Raw genomic sequence first — 25816 nt, 5'->3', positions numbered from 1 at the left:
ATACCATTTGTTAGTTTCACTAGGCTCTTTGCAAGGAATGCTATACCCAACAGTCTGTTCGCATTGAGAGTACCCGATAGAAGGATATAACAGATGTCTTTAATGCCTGCCGAATTAGCACGAGTGCCAGTAATCACACCCAAAGTTCTTAATTAACAAAGCCCCCCTCTCCTTGTGTTCCTAGTTCCTTCTTGCTTTTTGAAGATGGTTTGCGCGTTCCTCTCTGCTTTAGTAACAATCGATGGCACGCCTGGCACACGGGGTGATGCTATCACATCTGCACTCCGTGCAAAGGTGGAAGGTCGGCTCTTTTATTCAATTGTATGGGCAGTCTTCGCTTGTGTTTTGCCGTCACCGCTGCTGTAAGTCTCTGTATATATATACAGATCTACCGCCGGCGCTCGGCGCCCAGCTTGTCACGATGCGCCAACGAGCGCTTATCTCCTACTAGATGCTTCTGTGAGTGTGCTTATCCTTCGGTAGGAAAAATTGTGTGCCTTCGGCTTTCACCGGAACAATTGGGTTAGTTGCTGGGCCCAACACAAAGGTCACTTCGCTGGCTGCACATGCCCCGTTTGTGAAAAGAGCATGCTTTTCATACACAGTGAAGTATAACAAGTGGGACATTTGTTAGTTTGCACTCGTCTGTACTTGTGACTACATTTCGAGCACTGTTTTTGTTTCAAACAGCGTTTTAAGTGTCGTGAGGTAAACGGTTTGCTATCATTCTGTGTATGTTGTTTTCGTGCTTTGTTTGTGCATGAGGAGCACGCTGCACGTTCTGATCTGCTTGCCGTTTTCAGCGTAACATTCCAAGTTGTTGCTATCGCATTGATTGCTTTGTCCTTGTGAAGAAGAACATAAACTTTATTTGTCGAATTCAGGTGATTCGAGTCCGGCGTTTTTTAGTGGGCCTGGGCAACCACCGCGGATGCGGTTCCGAGACCTTGTCTCGAAGCGGCTTCCTCGGCACGCTGGACGGCCCAGAGTTGTGCTGTCAGGTTCGAGCTGAGCAGTGCGGCCTTCCAACGCGAGCGGAGGCTGGCGGTGGAATAGTGAGATGAATCGGCACTGTTGGAATTGTTTATTAGGCCCTGACACTCCCACAGCATGTGACTAAGGGTGGCAACCTTGCCACATGACGTGCATCTGTTTGTAGTGTATATGTCTGGATACATGGCGTGCATGAGTCTAGGGTTTCTGTATGAATCTGTTTGTAATTGTCTGAAGTGTACCGCTTGCGTTCTGTTTAGCCTTTCGTGAGGAGATGGGTATTTGCGTCTTTGTCACTGGTAATGTGTGGTGATGTCGTGAAACCTGGTCATACGATCCTCCCATGCCCAGATGTCTGCAGTTCTCCGCGGGGGAACAGTTTCGTCCTTGTGACGAAACTGACTTTTTTATCTTTGCTTTATCTGCGTTCATTACCCCTGCTCCCTCACTTATCGGATGTAATCGATTGGGATATTACACAAAACATGAGAGCAACGGGGCCAGTGGCATAGCCAGGCGGGGCGTGGGGAGCTAACCGGTGATGTGCCCCCCCCCCCCCCCTTGAAATATTTTTTTGGCATGGCATATATATAGCCCAATATTACCATTTACATGCCCACCCTTCAGATCAAGGTGCACTCCACCCTTCCCCTCCCAAAAATTTACCTAGGCCCCTGGCGATGGCAAATACCGGTGGAAAATGTTCTTGTAATTGCTATCGCAATAAAAACTAAGAGACTCTCGCCTTCTAGTCGTCTTACGCGTATGCATATGGTACACTGTGAGGTTCTTTTTTTTATGCACTGCTTTCTAGAACACTGCAGGGGGATTTCGGAGTATTGACGGAATGCCTCAGACACGAAAACGTTGTTTCAAAAGGAAAACAAAGTTTTTTGAATCGTGTAATTACAGCACAGAGAGATGGAGGCCGGAGGAGGTTGGCTTTGTGAGACTAGACAAATGATGCAATGTTAAGCCCATCCGTATAATTGGTTCTGAAAAATAATAAATATATATCCTTGGAGTCGTCTAAGGGAAATGCAGTTGCGACTATGTATGTCTAGTGTTGTACCTCATAGCGCTTGTCTACCATATATACTGATAACCACATAGGTGCATAGAATGTTATTTGATGAAGTACAGTTTCATTCAACCAGTACTTTGTTTATTTTCTTCGATAATAATCACTGAACTAGTTTTTTCAGAGTGGCCAACATAATTATGCCATTATTTTAGCATGATCAACTGAAATAGGGAGTGCTCCTAAAATGACTGGCTTCATGAGATTTGAAGTGAAGGGAAATATTTCAAGCTCTTCATAGGAAACAACTGCACCAAAATAATTATTCATGCCCTCGAATGTAAACTCAACTTGCTTCTTCTCCTGGACGTGAAGTTAGCTGCTCCAAATTGCTCCAAATTGCTCCAAAATGAAAATTTTACTGTTCCAATGTGCTCCAAAATAGAAACTTTTGCTTCTCCCAAGTGCTCCAACATGAAAATTTCGCTGCTCCATAAAGTGATCCAAATCAAAAGACCTAGGTGGCATTACAGAACTACGCCTACAGTTTTCCAGCTCCCAAGTTCAACAAAATATTGGTTTCATCGTGATTGAGAGGTCATTATTGTGGAAGTATTTTGGTGCCTCAATGCTGTCATGATGCACTCATCATTTCGTGCTGCTGCGGCGTCAGCTTCTCTGATGATGCTTCCGTCGTCAGCTACTGCTCAGAATATGCAACTTGCAAAAACATGATGGGTATGATGGGTTGTACCATTGTCTTTCGTCTCGCACCTTTTTTGAAAGAGTGCCTTCAGTTAAAAATGAGTCAAGCGTGCTACCTCAATGATATTTCTTTAGGGATTCTCAGTCTGAGCGTGAAGAAAAGTTGCTATGCATTCAAACGAAAAACAAACGACATTATGAGCGCTCACACTCTCATCTGTTTTTTCCCCTTCTTGACTGAATAGCATCTTTTCTTCATGCTCAGACTGAGCTGTGCTAAAGCGGTATCGTTTTGTGGTTTAAAGTAAAAAACTCTGAGGTACTGTGCTGATCACAGTAAAAGTTTAAAAAACAAAAAAAAAACACTGACAAAAGACGTTTCATTTTTTATCATGCAATAACTCGCCCAGTCAGCAGTATGTGCTATCTTGTTCGTCATAGCATTTGATAAATCATTGAATAAGGTTGCACAAAAGGAACGACTGGACGTGTTAGTTCGCATTTAGGCAGATGCATAGGAATGCGTGAAAACGCGCTACATGACATGATTTTTTAGGCGCACTCTTGCTGAAGAATTGGTGTCTGCATTTAAAAGCTCCACAGAAGGACTCTCACGATCGAAAATCATAGATATCAATGGAAAGGCCAAATGTCGACATGAAGTTTCTACGCGAGATCAAGCAAGAGGTTCGTAAAGCGAAAAACTGCTGCTGAATCCTCGACATTTGTAGCTGTGGCCTTCACGTTGTAAACGGCGCATGCAAAATAGGACACATGGCAACAGGGTGGCAAGTCGTGGAATTTCTGCGGGCCATTTACAATATGTTCAATTGTGTACTTGCCCGACGCACTGAATATGCACACATCACTGGGAGCAACATTTCTTCTTTACTCGCTGAAGTTTTGCGTGTCCGGTATCTTTTTCGACCCTGCATTTGAAGTTTCGCGCCATAATCATGGATGCTTACTAGGAGGTTCTATTACCTCCTAGGAACCACAAGAGGTGTTCCGAGTTGTGCTATATTCTTGCGAAAATAAGCAGAACTGCGGAAGTAATACAGTTTATTGATTGCTGATTGGCTTACCACAGTGATAACCAGTTCTCATTGCTGCTGCCCTGCCCACGCTTTGCTAAACATATTTTTATGCACTTCTGTTATAAACTTATTCGTATCTGATGACATTGAGTTGAATCCCGGTCCGTCTGGTAAAGATCTTCTGGTGCAGCTATTAGTTGGCCAAAATAAAATTAGTGCTACCGTAGAAAAAATATCCAAGCCAACCAAAAGAAATTTGAAAGTAAGCTTAATTACTACCTTAGCTGAAAAGATTAACTGGATAGGTCAGCAGCTTTCCAGTCTCAGGAAATAATAACTGAAGTAAATGACATGGAGAAGGTTATTTCACAACAGCATGCTCAGTCAAGAAGTAGAGGACGTAGAGAACAGATTTCGCAGAAATAACTTCTAGTGGGGAGCTATAAAAGCAAGTTGTAGAAGGTATCTTCTTGGAAAGACTGGAAATACCAACTCCAGCTATAGAAAGAATTCATAGGCTCGGCCTCAAAGGTGAAAAAACTCTCCCTGTAATCCTGAGATTTTTGAATTATTGTGAACAGTAAACCACTCTGAGAAAATGCTATAAACTAAAACGCAGATCACTCTCTCTTTCTCAGGATTTCTCCAAGCGAGTGTGAGAGACACGAGAAAATTTTCGGCACAGTGCAACATAAGATAGAGCAAGGGGTGCTAAACTCATTCATGACAAACTTGTGTCGATGGTACTTTTTACACGTGGAATGACTAGAAAATTAACACTGTCATGAAAATAAAGCACCTCGTAGGTGACTAGTAATGCGCCCTTGGCCCCCCATTTCAATTTTAAACATGAACTGCCGCAGTATATTAAATGTATTGAGCTGGAAGGTATTATATTTGCTCACAACCCCTGTGCGATCCCTGTACTTTTTAAAAAAACTTCGGCGGCTTCGAGGGTGTCCGTCCGTCCGTCTAGCCGCTTGTTTTGATGCTCTCGTTGTCACCCACTTAACTTGGCGTGAACCAAAATTTGCATGGGAGGGTAAAATGGTTTGACGAATATTGAATATTGTCACAATCCTGGTAAGGCATCAGACAGTGGCACATACCCATGGGCGGGTATGTGTTGCTGGTATGTGGGTATGTGCCACAGATGATTGACACCCAGGAATGACTAGGACACACATGGGCTATTTTAACGTTGCAGAGTTATGAAATACCAGACATTGGTGGCGTCGACCCAACAAATGGAAAGAATAAATGTCAGGGTCCCAGCTGGAATCGAACCCAAGCATTGTGCATGGCAATGAAGCATTTTACCATAAAGCTACGCTAGGTCTCCGAACTACTTTTCAAATAGACGCTAATTTTCATTAAACTTTTATAGTGGTCACAGAACTGCCTATTCAATTTTATAAACATTACATATGAACTTCTTGGACACAGCCATCACGTCGGGTTAACATCAATTGTGGTTAGTTGCCATGCGCTGAAGTTCATTAATGTAGCGGTGTCGCGGGCCAGCATCCCCGGGAGCATCAGCGCTTCATAGCAGCATCTGGTGTCGCTAATATGCATGCTACAGTTGGCATCGTTGCGCAAGGGCAAACAATTAATTAGATAAACATCGGCAACTCTTCAACTTACGTTTGTACGTGCAATATTTGTACATATATTTAGCCTCATTTCATGGCGCGTCGCCCAATAAAAAAAAATTTGCCACATGGTAGCCTTCCCTCCGCATGCTTTGCATAACGTCGATTCCCAGGTACGCGGGATCTGTCAAATTTTCTTCTATTCACTGAAGCTTGGCTAAATGATTCGATCTTCGACAGCAAATTTGTCCCAGCTGATTACAATGTGTTCAGGAAAGATCGCAGAGCAAGAAAAAGGAGAAGGTGGCTCTTCGAAAATTCCTTGAACATTATGATACACCTAACGTTAAAGCTCTTTTCTGTTAAACTTATATCACGGAAATGTTAAGTACGTTATTGGCATTATTTACAGGCCACTCTCCTCTGAATGCAACAATTTAATTGAATTACAGTTTCATGACCATTCACATAAAACAAGAAGATAGAGGTATTTTGGCTGCCGAGTTTAAAGCACCAAACATTGATTGGAACTTGCTGACTACCAGGAAGCAAAACAACAAAATAGGTGAAGCAATTATAGAGTTCATATTTGCATTTGAGTTATTGCAAATTGTTGATGATTTCACTAGGATACAAGGTCAAACTAGATCCATGCATCACTTGTTTTTCATTCGTGGCTGTCCTGCATCTTGTGTTGCATCTGAAATTCATCCTGGCATTTCTTATCACGAATTGGTATTACTAACTCTCTCCGGTGTATCAATGAACAAACATTGATCAATTCGTAACTTTCCAAATTTTTTCAGAGCAAATGATGTTTCAATAATGTATCCATTGTCTTTTCGCTTCAACACCTCTGCAAGCAGTGATGCTAGCGTAAACAACCTCTGGCACCGCAGAAAAGGTATTATTATAGAATGCATGGACCGTTTTGCACCACGTATTGTCAAGAAACCAAAAAATAGAAACCCCGGGATTACTCGGCTTACTCTAGAGCTCAAAAGAAAGCTTTAAAGATTGAAGAAGGGCTCTTCAACAGATAGTCAAAATCAAGAAATGTCTCTTGTAATTTTTTAACTTCAAAGTAAGGTTTCAATACATAAACAAAACTACCATAATGTACTACTGCCATGCTTTATCTCCACATCCTCAGACAAATTCTGCCGATCGATTTACCCTTCGTCTCGTTCTTCCACGTCTCTTGAAGTTAATAGTTTCATTACTCATGGGATCTTGAAGACAGCGAACGCATTCAATGATCAATTTCAATTTGTTTTCATCTATGATAACAATTTATTGCCCAATTTAATCTGCCAGTACCAGAAATTGTCATTAGCCAAAAGGGAATACTCAACTTGCTCTTATATATATATATATATATATATATATATATATATATATATATATATATATATATGTGTAGATATATATGTAGATATAAAAAAATCGTGCGGTCCCGATGACATTCCCAACGAATTTTTAAGGCTATTTTCAGAATGGATGACTAAGTACCTTCATGTATTCTTTTCAAAATTTTTGCAGGAGGGCGAGGTCACTCTGGATTGGAAAATAGCTAAGATTATACTGCTACACAAAAACAGGATCAAATCTCCTGTTGAAAATTACTGTCCCATATGACTAACTTCAACAGCTTGCAAACTGATGGAACATATAATGCATAACACATTTCAGTATTTCTCAAAGAACAAAACTTCTTCGACGAGGTTCAACAGAGTTCTTTGAGAGGCTTCTACACAAACTCAACTAGTAGAAAATATACACGATGTGCAACATCTATTTGGTCATCAAACTGACGCTATTGTTCTAGACTTTTGCAAAGCATTTCATATGATTTCTCATAAAAAGCTGCTTTATTAATTAAACTTAGTACTTCAAAACCTTGGGCTAACATCTTGGATTTCACGATACATAACTGGTCGTCTACAACTGGCTTCATTTAATCGACGCTGCTTGGCTAGAGATTCAGCATCGTCTGGTGTCCCGCAGTGTTTGATACTTGGACCACTTTTCTTCCATATTTTCATAAATGATCATCATCATCATATATTAACCCTTAAGGGCCCTTGATGGGGCATTACATAAGGGGGAGGGAAGTTGCGAAATATATGTAAAAGGTCACATTTACCAAGAAAAAAGGGCATGTCGGCTCTGTACACTGCTACGAAACCGGAAGGTAAAAAAAAAAAAAGACACATTTAAAGTGTTTCTGCAAGTGTTCATAAAGTATTTTCGTTGTGGTTTCAGAAGCATGAAACAAAAAAAAATATAATAAACATCATAGTACTAAGTGTTAACATTCTTATGGAGGCCCCGACCATGAAATCGTAATACTTTGGCGGTACTATATTAAAAGAAAAAGAATGAAAATTAAGAGGTACAGGGCAAAATAGTTATACACTAGGAAAAGGAGCAGCTCATAGAGAGCTTCCAGTTTCATGTCCGAGTTGAAACCTGAAATAATGCATTTGAATATTCTTTTTTCCCCAGAACGGTGAATGATTAGAATTTATTAACAAATGAGCAAGTGTCGTAGTCTTCACTGGCAAATTTTGCTTCTTGTGTCAGTGTTCATGAACCTGGTCCTTATTTATATTTAGTTTATATTTACTCATGTGTAGTTAGTACATGTGCACATTTATTCTTGACACGTCTGTTATTTTATTTACCTGCACTCGGTACTTTGTTCCTATGTGCCAATAACTCCGTGTGCTGAGATTTGGGTTCACGTTAAGGTACCCCAGGTGGTCGAAATTTTTGGCGCCCTCCACTACGGCTGCGGTGTGTCTCATAATCATATGGTGGTTTTCGGACGTTAAACCCCACATATCAATCAATCAATCATGTGTGCATAACTGCATTGAGGATTGCTATATATGTATTTGCATACATGTGCACGTGTAAGTTCGAATGTGTAACTGCGTTTTATTTGTTAAGTCACTTTCTGTTTTAGGTCATGCGAATTATGGGACATGTTATGAAGTCACTTTCAGTTTTAGGTCATGCGAATTATGGGACATGGTTATGCCTACCACTTGTTTCACACATTTTGTTGTACCAGAACATGCACTCTTCATCTTTCTGCCCTACCAAGGTCCCAACTAGGGATTGTTGTATAAATAAATAAATAAATAAGTAAATAAGTAAATAAATAAATAAAAACTGATTCCTAGCATCACCATGTCGCGCGGTCGGCCGATGGCCCTGTCATGGTTTTGGTTTCCCCGCGTGATCGCAACGGATAAGTGCGCGACACTTGGTTTTTATCTTTATCGTACGCTTTTGCAGGGGTGGTGGAAGCCGATTTTCATCTTTATTGGGGCAGCTTTTAGCGCATTTATCATCGGCGCTCACGAGGTATTCTCTTTCTCCTTGATTATTGAGGTTACTCTGCCTAAGGCAGCCACACGCAGAGGTGCCCATGTGTGCCAATGCAACTCGTTGCTCCAAAAGAACAAACACATTTTATTTGTGTGGACTGTGAGGAGGCGCTCTGCGTTGACCCATGTTTCAAGCAATATCAAGTTCTGAAACACTATAGGTTCACATGAGATCATCCGCAGGGGGTGCTGGTGCGGCAGCCGCTGTAGTGTAGTCGCACACGCTGGTCATTGTATGACGACCGAGGTGCTTGGCTGCGTGGCGCCACCCCTGGCGCTAGTTGTTGTGATACCTTTTCTCATCTCTTCATATGAAATCAGAACATCATGCAATCAATCGCTGAAGAACCACAGCAGTGTTGGTCGAAGATAGGTACCCAGTCAAAAAAGTTCAAGTGGTTCAATTGGAAAAATACCAATTGACATCAATTGGTTTTCAACCCATTGGAATTTGGCCACCAGTTGGAAACATGCCAATTATATATTATTGGTGAACCAATTCATATTCAATTAGTTATAATCATTTAGACAGAACTGGTGGATAATTGGTTGACCAATTGATGTAGGGGGGGATTAATTGGTGATCCAATTAAAGCTAACTGGGATCCAAATGGCTAACCAGTTAAAGTGAACTGGTGTGCAACTGGTAATCCAGTTAATCCTAAATGGTCCTCCAGTTGAAACTAGGTGGTGTTCAATTGGTTGATCAATTCAAATAGATGTAGTCATCCAATTGAAACTAGCTGGCTTCTAAAGGGTTTGTGGGTTGAAGAGAATTTGTGTCCAACTAGAAGGTCAGTCGAAGGTATGTGGTACTCAATTGGTTAAGCGATTGAATAGATGTGGTCATTCAATTAAAGGTAACAGCTGCTCAACTGGTCACCCTGTTAAAATAGACTGGTTTCCAACTGGTTAACCAGCTATGTGCAAATGGTCATCAAATTAAAGCAAACTGGTGCTCAACACGAAGAGGCTTTATTAGACGACAATAGTTCGGCAAAAATGTCTTGTACAGAGCGAGATTTATAGTACAACTCCCAATTCCTGCTAGCAAGGGTATATGTAGTTGAACTGCTGCTCGTTCTGCTGCAGTTTTTGGAAAGGGGGTCGTTGATATATTGTTGTTGCTCAGAGTTATTTCTTTGTTCCGCATTGCATCAGCAATCATGCAGCCAGGCTACATGAAAGAAAAATATGATGAGACATAGATAAAATAGACTACATGGCTGCAGTAAAGAGGTTAACACACCAGTCTAAAACTCTGTAACTGCACGCTCTGGCACTTTCCAGATTGGGTAGTTTGAGATAGTCCACAGGTGAGCATTTGCTTAAGCAGCCATGCATTCCAACATCGATGTTGCGATTCAGAGTGCGTCATTAGAGTGTTCCAGACCAGTGTGGTTACCTCTGCACAAAGTATGGAAATGTTACCGATGTAACTAGACTTACCGTGTACAGTAGCTCCCACACTTCATGCTAGCTACGCCCGTGCACCGTGTCCGCTGCAGTCGCGAGCCAACACTAGTTAGTGTAACGAACAAAATGTTCAAAAGATAACAATACAGGTGTTAAGGTGGTTCAAAAGTAAAATACTTGCCTTGATTGTAAATAAAAAGGGCTGAATCAATGGATCATGCCAGCATAATTACTGCAAAGAGGCTGGGTATAAAACACGTCGGTGAACATTGCGACTTGTGCCCGCTGCGGCGGTCCATTAGTGATGACGATCCTGATGGCACGTGCTGCAGCGCTTTCACTGTGAGTGCATGCTCTTTTATGAAAATCTAAACTACACAAAGATTGCTTTCGTCGAAAAGCAATACAAAATTTTGTAATGAGAAATTAATTTATAAAGTTCATTTTGGCCTCACTTTATCGCTTCAAATGCAGTGGTTGTGGAAGGGTTGTTAGTACTAAACCAATGCTTGCTCAACCGCTTTCTTAATGTGTTCTTGTATGATTGAACTGGGGTGGCTACTCGTGTCATGAAGATGTGAAGTGGAAAGAAACATTTGTAGCAGATATAGTACTATAGTAAGGTGTTTTATGATTTTGGGAAAAAAATATTGCAAAATTTTACCACCTCACTCATTGCCAACTCCACAGAACTTGCACAAGGCACTCCATAGGGTTGACCAGTCAAAGAGAACTGGTCTTCAGTTGGTCAGCCAGTTGTAATTAAATGGTTTCTACCAGGTCAACCAGTTGAACACTTACAACACTCTTTACAACTAGAATATTTCCAATAAAGGGTCTCCTCCGATTGGAAAGTATTTTCCCATGCGGGTGTGCGCATTCAATTGAACTAACAAGCATTCCAATTGGGAGGCCAATGGGAATTCACTGTTCCAATGGTTTACCAATTGGACTGACAAGCATTTCAATTGGGAGACCAATCGGAAAGTGGTGTACCTATATGAATGATCAATCGCAACTGCGTGGTCCAATTGGTCATCCGCATTGAAGCACCACGTCCCAGTTGCTTTTCAATTCATTCCATTTAGGACCAATTGCTATGAACTGGTATGACCAATTGAACCAATTCACTTTTTTTTGACTGGGTAAAGATGTAAACCTATGGTGCAGTTTGCAGTCATAAATGATGCCGACACCAAAATACTGTTGCTGATGTTTTTAATAAAATTTTTCTATTGTACACATTTGGCACATTCAAAATCTGCATTGAAGTAATTTGAAATTTTGGAAAGCTTAGAAAAATGTTGCACGAAATGTTACACATGCTTACTAGACAGTGACAGCATTGGGTGGCATGGTACCTTCTTGTATTGACGTGGCAGAAAGTTGTGTGCCACTCAGGGAATTTTGCAAAAATACTCTGGGAAAACCCGGAAATCTCGGGGAATTTCAAAATGCTGACTTGGTAGACACCCTGTCATAGTGTGTGATATTACGACTGGTTTGGGTGTGTGTGCGGCTACAGTTGTCTGAGGGCCAACAGCTGTGCCTTTTTCATCCATCATCTTCCTAGGCCTAGGGAAGGGTAGGTAGGTCCGTTAGCGGGCCTTGGTGAATTCGTTGCAGCTTGGCAAGTGTTCTTTGAGCTTTAGTGCTGTCCCATGGGCGATAGTCACCAGCGTGAGCTAGCGCACCTTGGTATGCGCCATATGATTTAGGTTGTCTCTGATACTGCTCTCATGAGAGCGGCAAACAAACAGATTTTGGTTTGAAATCTTTCTCCCATTGGACCTGGCTGTTGTGCAGGACTTGGACCGAATCAGGAAAATTATTGGTTTTAATGAGATGTTTTCTGTAAGCCATGGCACAAATCTCGTAGCAGTGTTCGACTTGTTCGCAGTCAGCTCAACAATTATTCATCTGTGCTTGTCTTCTTTGCAGTGTCGTGATTATCTTGCAAGGATTAAAATATATTTCAAACGTACTTGTGATAGAAAATGTTGGGCCATCCTCTTTCGTTTTGCAGTGGAAATCTTTGCACCAAGATACCGTCCGGCCACCGTCATATGTACCCCTACTACAAGAGAGCTGTATGCAACTCTGAGGACTTGCTTGCGACGTTCGAAACCGTCGTTCGTCTGGCGGATTACATGGCTGTGTAAGTGCTTTTACATGACACCTTAAGCTTCCTTCCCGATTTCGGAAAAAGCTTTTAGGGTAACGGGATCTTGCAAAGGATTGCTTATGGTTGAGGAGATGTATATTGGCTGGCCTTGTATATTGGCTGGCCTCCAGAAGACGTAGACAACTTGCGCATTTTCTGCGACAGATAGTGTGATACGTTTTAGGCCATGCAGTTGGGTGTTGCTGGCTTGCTTTGGACTTATGAGGAAAGGGTAATTCAAGTATATTACAAGTGATAAAATGGACTCTAGAGCTTTTTTTTTTAAGGCACAGGTGATCGACTTGACTGCTCATGCTGTGAAAAACGAAGTGAATGTGGGTTTGTATATACAAGAGCACTGCACAGGCTACGATTCTCGGCCTGGGTTCAGAAATTGTTTAAGTTTACCAACCCAAACCTGGCCTAGTGACCGAAATGTGAAACATGTCGAGAAAGAATTTAGCCTGCTGGGTCCAGCCCGGCTTGACCCAACTGCTGTTGAGGCCCGGCAGGAACCCTAGCCTATAATCTAGGTGTTGTTGTTTGAACAGGGAATTGACAGTAAGTTGTTTTAAATGCCAAATATCTATGCTGTGTTGGTGTGTGCTTTGCATATGAGGATGCTTTAACCTTATTGTAAATAGTGGCTCACGGTGGGAAAAGTTGAGCAGACACACTGGGCACGATGAACGTTTGTGCAGGGCACTGCATCTATTTTTGTCTGCAAATAGAAGGAGGGTCATCAATGATATTTTGCAGCAGATATTGTAGCTCTGAAAGTAGTTTGCATCATGAGTTCTGTTTCATTAGGCAACAGAAAGAGAGGAGCCAAAGAACATAATTCTGTCTTTATTTTGATTGAACTAATGCTCTAATGATCAAGTCAGTCATATACCCTTTAGATATGTAGCACCAGTCTTCAGCAGTGCCTTGCCAACACAAGATAAACAGAAGAAAATAAGCCAAATTTGTGACTTTTGTTAATGAACTAACCTGACGGAATGCACTATGTGCAGTTTTTAGGAATACATATAAGCAGGAATAAGAAAGAAAAAACTGTTTTACTGTAGTTTTACTGTATTTTTAAAGTTAATAAACCAGCCTTATCTGCAATAAGTGTGTATAGACAGTTCGGTGAGGAGACGACATGGGGCAGATGATTACATGTGGAGGGGCTAATCGACCTTTCTATTGGCTGAGGGGCCCTGTAGCCTCCACAGTGCTGAAGGATAATTTTGAAACAGAGTGTAGAGTGGCCTGTACCTAAGCAGACTTCTGGCACCACAAGTAAGGCTGCTCAGTTTCCAGGCATTTGCACACTGCCATAATGACTGTGAGAAAAAAAAAAATTGAAAAGGCAGCTTGAAGCCAGAATTGCTGTCAGCTTTCGAAGAGCAACCAAAAAGTGCTGTCATGTGCGAGAAGCCATCAATGCAACAAGCAGTGATTGATATAACATTTCGTTGCATAAATTTTAAGTACAGTAGGCTCATTGAACAGAACATGAAAGGACCAGGTAAACGTGTTTCGCTTAACAAGAGTCTCATTTACTGAGAGATGAACAGGAGTGTAGAATGCTTGTGTGAAACCAATCACACCGAGAGCAATTGTTCGTTTAACAGGTGTTCATTTACTGAGAGCCTGCTTCATGTCAGAAAAGTCTTCTGTTTTTTCGGTAACTGGCAACAAGTCGGTCAATGATTTCGACGCGTGCAATTGCCGTGATGCCTTCGCAGGTATTAAAAAAAAAGCTAAGGCAAGGTTGGCGGCCAGTGCTGAATGCACCATTATGCCTCATTGTCGACAGCCTTGTCATGATCATCACCAGCTGTGTGCCTTGAACGCAACACAAGAGCACAATGCTGCCGTTTGCTGGTGTTAGGTTGCTTTCCAGGGTGCTCCACTTTGTGGACAAAAGCTGGCTGGCGCCCAACTGAGTAGCATGGGCACTGAGAAACTTCAATCCAGCGACCATACTGCATGCTTTATAGGTGACAATCGAAGTGAGTCACACCTTATTGTGTAAAGCTCGTCTTGCTGCTTGCTGATTCCCGAAGTGTGGATGCAACGTGCAATGACTTTATCAAAGGATAGTTTAATATAACTATGGATACATGGAATACAGTTCATCAGCCCTAAGCACTTGTGGAATCCTAAAATTTTCTTCTTCGGTGGAACCTTCGTTTTAGAACACTTGCTGGCCTCTTGTGCCATGACCAGCATCGAACTGACATATTGTGTATGTTTTGCAGCCATAATGAAAATCTATTGCAGTTAAGCCTGCCAATAGGGTTGCAATGCATGATGTTCATTTTTTGTGCATTTGCACTTGCTACTTGTGTTTCGCAATCATTATACTATTATTTGTACAGCTCTTCATGTTTATTAATGGGTCATTGGTCACACAAGATTGGCTGGTGACTGTGTACTGTGCAATTGCCTTTGCAAACTGGGGGTTCTCGTTTGCAACCATTTTTAATGGCTATATTGCGGGCTTTCTGAATACTTGGCCATTGTTGACATCTTCAACCTCACGAGGTGCAACAGAGATGTCGGTCTCAATGGATGATGTCAACATTTTGGAATGACCAAAACTCACTTCTGTAAGCAGGCTGTTGTGCGGGCACAACAACCATTGCCAGAGTGAAGCAGGGGAAGCTGCCACCCAGCATGTGTCAATAGCAGCATCCTGTGTAGGTGTTCGAGCTGATGATGCCTCGCTCATGAAGTGCATTCATTCATGCTCAAGTTGCTGTGCCCAGGGAGAACTTCTCCTTTTGCTCCAACATATTCCTCTGAAAGCTTTCCTGCTGTCATCCAAGCCATTGCATTACTTCCATATGGAGTCGGGCACCTTTCTTTAAAGCACCCTGGGTTCGCATACCGGCAAGCAGTGGAAGTTCTTGGCTTCCTCTTGCATTAATGCTTCAGAGGCAACCTAAAAGTTTCCTTTGCATGCTTCCCACAAGCATTGTCTTTGCCTTTCGAAACAAGCGCTCTGTTAAACAGTACTTTGCAAAAGAGTGTCGACTTGTGTACGTTTGTAGTTTAGAGCTTTCTGGTAGGATTTTCCTTTCTAATTGTGAGCACGAGCACGCGCGCAATGCGGATGAGAGGGCACATTCGTGCTGTTTACCTTTTTTTTTTTGCTCAAAAGACATTAGTTCAGTTAAGGGGGGCTTTGCTGATTCGATAGACTTGGCGGCTTGAACATGACTGGTCATTCAACAGGTTATCATTCATAACTCCTTCCAAATGTCTCATGTGACAATTACCCCTGGCAGCCAGTATTGTGGATTGGGCGCCTTCGTTCTGTTCCAATCACATTCCGGGGAATTGAAACTTGTAATTCTATTCTCTCAATAGAGTGAAAAAAACCCTAGTTCATTCTGACCCTGGGAATGACCGGGCAGATCAACTCCATTCCTACATTTTCTCAACGTAGGAAAGGCATGCTTTGATTTTGATAGCTCTGTCGAGCTAAGAATGATTGTAACAACATAAAGCTGCTGTTATCAAATTCATTAGGAATTGCAGAAGTATACAAAACACTGGTGGAGGGACAGTAGCTCGGTGACTTATCTCGGGTAGTACAACCACACTACTACTTCTGATGGGGCAGTTCTCTCGCTACCTATAGTATTTGCATGGTCAGCACAATCTTGGAAAGAAAAGTAAGTAAACAGTTGGCAACGCATCTATTGACTTTTTTCGAGCGTATTTTACTACCTTCGTGGCATTTCTTTACTCTAGCCAGCAGCTAGTAAAGCTTCAAACTTTTGTCGTTACTAACCAGGGATGCTTTCTCAGTCTCAACGAAGTAACTACCAAGCCACATATGTTGCTCGATCCTTGCAGTAATTGTGGCACTCTTTTATTTTGTCGATTACTTTGAAATAAAAATTTTGTGCTAAGTGATGACATACATATGTGCAAATAGAAGCCAGATGATCATGTGTACAAATTGTCTGTTATTTTTCTAAATTCTATGAATGTTAACCAGTACACAGTGTGCTATTCCAAACTATATAGTAGCGTAAATATTCTCAAACGGCTTCTACAGTACGTACCGGCTAATCTTGACATTCTATATGCGCGTTTTCTTGTATTTCCTAGTCTGTGATTCATTCATGCCCAATGTATGTTGCTGTGATGCATACTTGTCATGGTAATTGCATGAAGTAATTATTGGTCACTAATTAATCTATGTGAACAATTTCACTTCATTTATTCTCTTACATATTCTTCTGTAATATAAGTATCTTAATGTGGTATTCTAAATGCATGTATCATCAACATCATCAGCCTGACTACGTCCACTGCAGGACAAAGGCCTCTCCCATGTTCCGCCAGTTAACCCGGTCCTGTGCTTGCTGCTGCTAATTTATACCCGCAAGCTTCTTAATCTCATCTGCCCACCTGACCTTCTGTCTCCCCCTAACCCGCTTGCCTTCTCTGGGAATCCAGTTAGTTACCCTTAACGACCAGCGGTTATCCTGTCTACGTGCTACATGCCCCGCCCATGTCCATTTCTTCTTCTTGATTTCAGCTATGATATCCTTAACCCCCGTTTGTTCTCTAATCCACTCAGCTCTCTTCTTGTCTCTTAAGTTTACACCTACCATTTTTCTTTCCGTTGCTCGCTGCGTCGTCCTCAATTTAAGCTGAACCCTCTTTGTAAGTCTCCAGGTTTCTGCTCCGTAGCTAAGTACCGGCAATATACAGCTGTTATATACCTTTCTCTTGAGGGATAGTGGCAATTTACCTGTCATAATTTGCGAGTGCTTGCCAAATGTGCTCCACCCCATTCTTATTCTTCTAGTTACTTCAATCTCGTGGTTCGGCTCCGCGGTTATGACCTACCCTAAGTAGACATAGTCTTTTACAGCTTGAAGTGCACCATTACCTATCTCGATTTTCACAGGTTGTTGTACGTTACTTTCGTTTTCTGCAGATTCATTTTAAGACCCACCTTTCTGCTCTCCTTGTCTAACTCCGTAATCATGAGTTGCAATTCGTCCCCTGAGTTACTCAGCAATGCAATGTCATCGGCGAAGCGCAGGTTACTAAGGTACTCTCCATTAACTCTTATCCCTAGCTGTTCCCATCCTAGGCTTCTGAAAACCTCCTGTTAGCACACGGTAAATAGCATTGGGGAGATTGTGTCCCCCTGCCTTACACCCTTCTTGATTGGTATTCTGTTGCTTTCTTTATGAAGCACTATGGTAGCAGTTGATCCCCTGTAGATTTCTTACAGGATGTTTATATATACTTCATCGACGCCCTGATTCCGCAGTGTCTGTATGACTGCTGATATTTCTACTGAATCAAACGCCTTCTCGTAATCTATGAAGGATAGGTATAGTGGTTGGTTATATTCTGAGCATTTCTCTATTACCTGATTGATAGTATGAATGTGGTCGATTGTTGAGTAGCCTGTTCGAAATCCTGCTTGTTCCTTTGGTTGATTGAATTCTAATGTTTTCTTTACTCTGTTAGCAATTACTTTTGTAAATAGCTTGTATACTACAGAGAGCAAGCTAATGGGCCTGTAATTCTTCAAGTCCTTGTCATCTCCTTTCTTATGTATTAAGATGATGTTAGCGTTCTTCCAAGACTCTGGTACTCTTCCCGTCAGGAGACACCTCGTAAACAGGGTGGCTAGTTTTTCTAACACAATCTGTCCTCCATCTTTCAGCAGATCTGATGTTACCTGATTCTCACCAGCAGCTTTGCCTCTTTGCATGCTCTCCAAAGCTTTTCTGACTTCTTCTATCATTACTGGTGGGGTATCTGGATTACTGATAGTTCTTATAGTGTTAAAGTCGTGGTTGTCCCTGCTATTGTACAGATCTCTGTAAAACTCCTCCGCTACTTCAACTATCCTATCCATATTGGTAGTTATTTGGCCCTCCTTGTCCCTTAGTGCATACATCTGATTTTTGCCTATCCCAAGTTTCCTCTTCACTGCTTTGACGCTTCCTCCGTTTTTCAGAGCGTGTTCAATTCTCTCCATGTTATACCTTCTTACATCGGATACCTTACGCCTATTAATCAACTTCGAAAGCTCTGCCAGTTCTATTTTGCCTGTTGTACTTGAGACTTTCATGATTTGGCACTTCTTAATGAGATTCTTCGTTTCCTGGGAAAGCTTGCCAGTGTCTTGTCTAACTACCCTGCCTCCAACTTCCACTGCGCACTCCGTAATGATACTCCTCAGATTATTATTCATTGTATCTATGCTAAGGTTGGTTTCCTCACTAAGATCCAAGTACCTGTTCTGAAGCGAGACTCTGAATTCTTGTACTTTCCCTCTCAGTACTAGCTCATTTATTGGCTTCTTGCGTATTAGTTTCTGTCGTTCCTTTCTCAAGTCTAGGGGAATTCGAGACCGTACCATTCTATGGTCACTGCATCGTACCTTGCCAACCACTTCCACATCCTGCACGATGCCTGGGTGTGCACTCATTATAAAGTCTATTTCGTTCTTATTTTCGCCATTAGGGCTCCTTCATGTCCACTTGCGGTTTCCGGGTTTTCGGTAGAAGGTATTTAAAATCCGTGAATTATTGCGTTCTGCGAATTCTACTAGTAGCTCTCCTCTGGCGTTTCTAGTACCGATACGATAATCTCCTACTGCCTGGTCTCCAGCCTGCTTCTTCCCTACCTTTGCATTAAAGTCTCCCATCAGTATTGTATATTGTGTTTTTACCTTACTGATTGCCAATTCCACATCTTCATAGAAGCTTTCAACTGGAGCGTCATCATGGCTGGATGTAGGCACGTAGGCCTGTACCACCTTCATCTTGTATCTCTTATTCAGTTTAATTACGATACCTACCACCCTTTCATTAATGCTATAGTATTCCTCTATGTTTCCAGCTATGTTTCTGTGAATTAGGAACCCCACTCCCAGTTCTCTTCTGTTAGCCAAGCCCCGATAGCAAAAGACATGCCCATTCTGTAGCACCATATAGGCCTCATTTGCCCTCCTAACCTCACTGAGCCCTATTATATCCCATTTAACACCCTCTAGCTCCTCGAATAGTACAGCTAGACTTCCCTCACTAGATAAGGTTCTAGCGTTAAACGTTGCCAAGTTCAGGTTCCAATGGCGGCCTGTCCGGATCCAGAGATTCTTAACACCCTTTGCTGCGTTGCAGATCTGACCGCCGCCGTGGTCAGTTGCTTCGCAGCTGCTGGGGACTGAGGGCCGTGAGTTATTTGACGTATGCATGTGGGAGGTAGCGGCCAGATACTGCACCAGGGTGGCCAATCCTTCTCTGGTGAGGGAGTGCGTTCCCGGCGGTGGTTACCGGTGAGGCCGCACCCCAGGCCTCGTTATGCAGTTCCATCACCATGCGGATTTTTTATCCGGTTGGGAACTGCGCGGCACCGGGATTTGAACCACGGACCTTTTGCATGCGAGGCGGATGCTCTAATCACTACGCCATCGCTGCTAAATGCATGTATAGGCAAGGGTAATTAAAAATTTAGTAGCGTTAATAATTGTTCCAGTCAGCATTATTCAGGAACTACTTAGCCGACTAGCAAGTTTCACTAATCTGCATTTTACTATTTACACTTACTAGGAGATTAGTGTTTTTTGTGATAAGTTAATGGTTAGTATTTAGTTAGTGAACATGCAAACCTTTTTTTTCAAGAGTGCATGTTTGAACAAATGGTGATGTCTCGATATTGTTTAAGCTTGAATGTGTTAATGCTAAAACGACGACATGTTGTAGTCTTTTGTAAGGATTTGGGGAGGTGCCGCCTTGGTTACGTGTGATTGCCTGTTTTGGCTACTCGCACCACTGCTTTCAAAAGTCTATTCTGTACTGTATCTCTCTGTATGGTTAATCTTGTTGTAGCAGTTCGTGTACGAATGTGTGCTGTGCTAACCTGCAGACCTTTGCGATAGAATTCCTGGCAAAGGCGCTCATGTGTGTAGTTAGGGGGGAAAATATTGCAAAAAAAAAAGAGAGCGGTGGATAATATGGGATGAGACGGTGCGCAAGCTGGTATAGGAAAGCTTCCAGTAAACACAAGCATCGCACCAGTGTCAATACACATTATAACTTAGAGAAGCGGAAGGGTTTTTTGAAGGGCCAATCGGTACATGATTCTGAGGGGAACAGTGCAAAAGCGGGACGGAGAAAGATTGAACACACGACACAAGCGCTGATGGACAACTGTGTCTAAATTTATTACACCTGGAAATATGTAGCTGGAAACAAGAACAAAAATCATCACGTGCACGTATGAGTGAAAGGCAAAAAAGAGATAATGTTTTTGAGTAGTTAACTTGTTCTTTTCGACTCGTGGCAGATTCTTTTTTGCCTTTGGTTTTTCTTTTTTGTGTGACATTTTTTGTTCTTGTTTTCAGCTGTATGTTTCCAGGTATAATAAATTTACCCACAGTTATTCGTCAGCGCTTGTGTCAGGTGTTCAATCTTTCTTCGTCCCGTTTTTTGCGCTGTTCCCTTCAGTGTTAGATAAGCGCTTTTTCCAATCTGTATCCAAGTCACCGATGGTGGCTGAAGCAAAAACAAAGTGAAGGATGGGGAGACAGCAGGCAGCTGTTGGCCACCGAGGGGGAAAGAATCTCATAGTGTAATGTGAGTATGCTGCCGCCGTTGTTCCGCATGACGAATACCATGGCATAGAGCCATGGTTATGCGAGGTATAATGGGAAACATCAGAGCAACACAGTCTCTATAAGGACAGAATTACAGTAGGTGTGTTGCTTTACTATGCTTGTAATAGGCCAAGATATTTCAAATTACTATTTTGTTGTTCAATTGAAGGGTCTTGCTTACTAATGTTTGAAGTTTGAAAATCAGCTCGTCGTCAAAAATGGGCTATTTTTTGAAAAACATAATTTCATTCCCATTCTATTCCGAGCAAAATGTGCTTAGTTCCATTCTCATTTCATTCCTCGAAGCTTTATCGCCATTCCATTCTCATGCCACTTTGGGGTCGCAAAAATGTGGAACAATTCTGGATTAATTCCGATTGAGGAGTGGCAACTTCGCAAGACTGCTGGCAGCACGCTGTTTACTCGACCTACCCTGGCATATAGAGTTGCGTAGGTTTGGCACTGGCACTTATAATAGCCAGTGTATGATGCCTTATCTGCCCATCTATTGTAAATAATAAATGACAGCAGAATGGAACAAACAGACAGCAGATACTTTAGAAGAGGAGGAGCTGGGCAGCAGTCGACAGCCGGCTCAGCTGGAGCTGTCGCCTGGGTTCAAAAAGAGGGAAGTGCAACTGGGCCAGATAGACAATTTAGTTGGGTGATGATGAACTGGAATGTGCTTGTGTAGGGTTGGGTGCAGCGGAGATCATCGGAGAGGCCTTCTTCACTGCATAAAGAAAAAATACCTAGAAGGGGTGACGACTAGCGTACAAGCGTGTACATGGAGTTTGTGCTTTGGACTCGTGTCTGAAAGTTCTTAAGTGCATTCTAAACTGGTTCGAGGGGGCATGTGACTATAAATGTCTGATTGTGCATTTGAGAGTTTATAATCATGTTCTCTCTGCAGTGTGGAGAAGATGTTTGATTGCAGCCGGGACGACATGGTGGACCTTGCTGAAGCATTGATTGTGGCACTGATGAAGATCCTAGAGAAACTGCGCCATGAGGTATGGCTGATATCTGCCACTTGAACATTGTCTCATTGTACAGGGCTGAGCTCATGCACAGTAAATACTGTATCTATTCGCATAATAAACACACCCCCTATATTCATCCGCTACAGTCCTTCTAACCGACATCTGGCATCTCCTTGATCGTTGGATCTCTTCCGTTTTTTATTATTATGCCAACCCCTCTCGGCAACCGCGGCTTGCTCCCTTTGCCCGCTGCCGCCGCCATATTGTTCCTTCTGCGCGTCGCACGTCCAGTCTTTTTTTTTTTTATTATTCATGCGCCACAGCGGCGTTCACGAATTGGGCGAGTGTAGAGACATAGCAGCTGATAAGCCCACAGCAAGCGAAGGTCACGAAACTTAACGCGCAAACTGACGGCCGCTTTCTGCAAGTACGAAACTTTAAGGCCTACCTACATACCCGTGATTTCTAAGCGATAATGACAAAGTTTGCTGTCGCCATGGCTAGCCATGACTTAGGTGAAGGGCCATTCGTCGCCATCGCGTAGCAGGTTTCTGGTCAAGCAGGAAAAATTCCAGAAAAGATCGCGATGATTTTCGCAAGCTAATAGAACTCCCAATTTCCGCTTCAATTGTAATACCGTATTTACTCGATTCTACCGCGCCCTCGATTGTAACGCGCACCCGATTTCCACCGCGAAAAAAAAACCCAAAAAAACGTAAGACATCGATTGCAACGCGCACCCATTTTTCTCGCTGGCCCGCACGATCACACCACTCGAAAAAACGACTCCTTTCGGGAGCGTCTTCCATTTAAATATGAGGTACGGGCGAAGCTTGTGCCCATCTGACGTGTAACAGAGCATTGCAGTCACTGTAGTTTTACCGTGGACCGATGTCAGCACGCGAACTTGCTTCGCCCCCTTCTCGACGGTTGTGGTGCCAGGCATGTCGAAGTAAAGAGGCGTCTGATCGGCATTCCCGATTTGCCCAAACAGGTAGCCGTTGTTGCGCCGCAAGTTTAGGACGAACCTCTGAAAACTGTGAAGCTTTTCATCGTACTCCTCTGCAAAACTTTTCGCATATGCATGTTCCCTTTCGGAGGGAAAAGCCTTTCCTCTTCATAAAGTTAGTTAGCCAGCACCTGCTCGCTTTAAACTGGCTCCGCATTAGACCTTTTTCTAAGACTAATTGCATAGCCTGCACTTGGAGCAGTTCTGTCGTCACGGGCCGCTGTGCCGCTCGCTGCTCAAGCACATACTCGCCGAGCAGCTCTTTAATTTGCGGAAACCGACCCTGCTGTGGTTCACTGAAACCTTTGCATGAAGCTTTGCTGTCGACAATCTTCTGCTTTTGTTTCCGCCGGTCCCGCACGCACATTTCGGGAACTCCGAACGACCGCGCTGCGGCCCGATTTCCGTCCGCTTCTGCACACGCGATGACTTTTCTTTTAAAAGCGGCATCGTGGTGCACTCGAGTTTTTGGAGTCTGCCCTTCCACGCCGTTGATGCTAATGCACTACTAGATGACGAACTCCTCAGCACACGTACGAAGTGCCGTACGTGGGAAACACGTAGGCAGAAATGGCCGACGCGCCATGCCGACGCACGTAGGGGGCGGCCATTTTGGATTTGCCAATGGCAATAGATTGACCTAATGTTTTTGTTCGTACTCAATTCTAACGCGCATGCGATTTATGAACTCGCTTAACCGGAAAAAAGGTGCGCGTTAGATTCGAGTAATTACGGTAGGTGGATGGCTAAATTGTGGCTCACGCAGAGGATTGTGGGCTACGGGGCTCGTCTGTATCGACTTCCGGTTCGAGATGCCGTTCCGCCGTATGGTACATCTTGCCAGGACTGTCGCTTTCTGTGGGTTCCACCAAGCAGCTGCGGTGCCTTTTTCTCACAAATTGTTTCATAATACCTTGTAGAGCTATGCAGATTAATTGAATCATGAGTATAATGAAAAAGACTATAATGAAAAAAAAAGTAATACGTTCTTTTACTCACAAAATCCTCGCACTCTCATAATTCTCGCACCACTCCACATTGCCCAACAAAACTAAGATTTTTTTTCCTCGAGTAATTATTGCACCCCCGAAAATTGCCGCAATAATGTAGTCTGCTATTTCAGCCTTGATGATGATAGCGTGTGCTATCTGGGGCCCTCTCTTGAGCAGCAAGCGTACTAATATTGCATAGAGATTCAATCAAATTCAAGCCAAACCAAAGGGGTAAGTGCGCGTTGCAGTGTGTTTTGTATGTTGTGTCGGTAATCTTGTCACGTAACAGGGCGATACTGAAGCTACACAGCTGCTTTCAAGTTGGAAGTGATTGATCATGCACTAATCAAGGACAACAGGGCCGCCGGTAGGTCTTTCGGAGTCGACGAGTTTTGTGTTCGCTACTGGTGACGGCAGCTGAAAGCCACCAAGACGCGTTGGGCCTGCGTTGTGCCTAAGACTGGGATTGATGGTAAACTTTATTTCTTCAGAAGGAAACTGCGGACCATTCTGTTAAATTGGCATCAGCCTTATACTTGCATCCCACACTTACCTTTTGAGGGCTCCTTTGAGCAACAAATGCTACCGCTACGCCCGCAACGTCCACAAGCTTTGCGTATGGTATTCTAAGTCATGACTATTTGCTTTCACTTTTCGTGTCTCAAATAATTATTGCCTTGTGTTGAGCCTCTGCTTTTAGGTTGAGGTAAATTTTTATTAGTACTTCTCAAAGCTTGCTGTTAGTTGCTGGTGTGGGAACCTCAATTTGCGGCCGTTTTGTTTTCTTTTTCGCCCTGTATGCTTTCATGAAAAGTTTTCCCCGCGTAATTCTCGCACCCTCCATCTTTGCATCGGTTTTCTGCTGAAAAAAATGGGAGAATTGTGCAAGTAAATACGGTGCTGCCTTAGATGAATTGATAACTCCTTACAATTACCTATCAGGAAAATGCAGTAGTTGCTATGCTTTTCGTAGCAAATCGGACCAACAAAGAAATTTCATGACACTTTTTCACGCATCCCCTGAATTTTGTTGTGGGATTCATCATACGACTCAAAAAGGCTCCCTTTTGCAGTTGCAGGCAGTAAGATCATGCACTCATACCACTTTGTAGAAGCTTTGTTGGACCTAAAGGTCTGCCGTCTACCAGGCTGTTATGCAGGACAAGAGACGGCCCGTGTGAAAGAATGAAATAATGAAAACAAACAGATGGCTTTGTGCCACTCTAGCAAGCAGCAGCTTGAGAGGAGCACTGGCAATAATGATGAACGGCGTCTGCTTCGTTGGTGAACAACAGAAGCGAAGCAACAACACCAACTTTCTTCATGACATTTAATTTTGCTGTTGGCAACAAAAATTGTGTGTGGTAGTCATCAGTGTGGATTGATTAAACAGAAGTCTTGCAAGTGAGTTTTATTCGGCCCATCTACATGACCTTATGAAGTGATGCCTCAGGGGAATCAGTAGGCTGCTCAAATGCAATATTTTGTGGCATGAACAAGCAGTGCATCTGCGGTCATTTTCTTGAGCAAGTCATGGATAGCTTCTTTCTATTGTGTGATATCCCAAAACAAGTGACAATGCCCTATTTCTTCCTTAGGGTGATCACTTGCAAAAAGCTAGGCTTGTTGATGAGGTGGCATTTATTTTTTCTCAAGGCTGCTTTCGAGATAACCATGAAGGCCTTCTATTTCAGACTACCACACTTGTCCTCCCCTGTCACGCAATTTTAAAGGTGTGCGTACACAAACGAAAACAAAACTGCATACGCAGTAGTTTGACATCTAATGCTTATAGTAGATTAACTTCTTTTCATTAAGAAGTAAACTGAAGTGTTTGTGATTAGTTTAGAGCATGGATAAGTGTG

The 25816-nt window shown here is 42.8% G+C and overlaps 1 protein-coding gene across 3 annotated transcripts in view; it reads left to right on the top strand.

Annotated features, from left to right (window-relative positions):
• Positions 1-25816, top strand: part of LOC119181200 (uncharacterized) — an 84305-nt gene that overhangs the window by 22347 nt on the left and 36142 nt on the right. For all 3 annotated transcript variants that reach the window (XM_075883940.1, XM_075883939.1, XM_075883938.1), the window contains 2 exons: positions 12192-12323; positions 21881-21980. In XM_075883940.1, coding sequence (XP_075740055.1) covers positions 12192-12323; positions 21881-21980 — 232 coding nt within the window. The remainder of the gene's footprint in view (positions 1-12191; positions 12324-21880; positions 21981-25816) is intronic.

The sequence above is a fragment of the Rhipicephalus microplus genome, unplaced genomic scaffold, assembly GCF_043290135.1.
Source record: "Rhipicephalus microplus isolate Deutch F79 unplaced genomic scaffold, USDA_Rmic scaffold_22, whole genome shotgun sequence".
In the NCBI taxonomy this organism is placed as follows: Eukaryota; Metazoa; Arthropoda; class Arachnida; order Ixodida; family Ixodidae; genus Rhipicephalus; species Rhipicephalus microplus.
The sequence above is the reverse complement of the archived record's forward strand: the minus strand, read 5'-3'. Positions and strand labels throughout refer to the sequence as shown.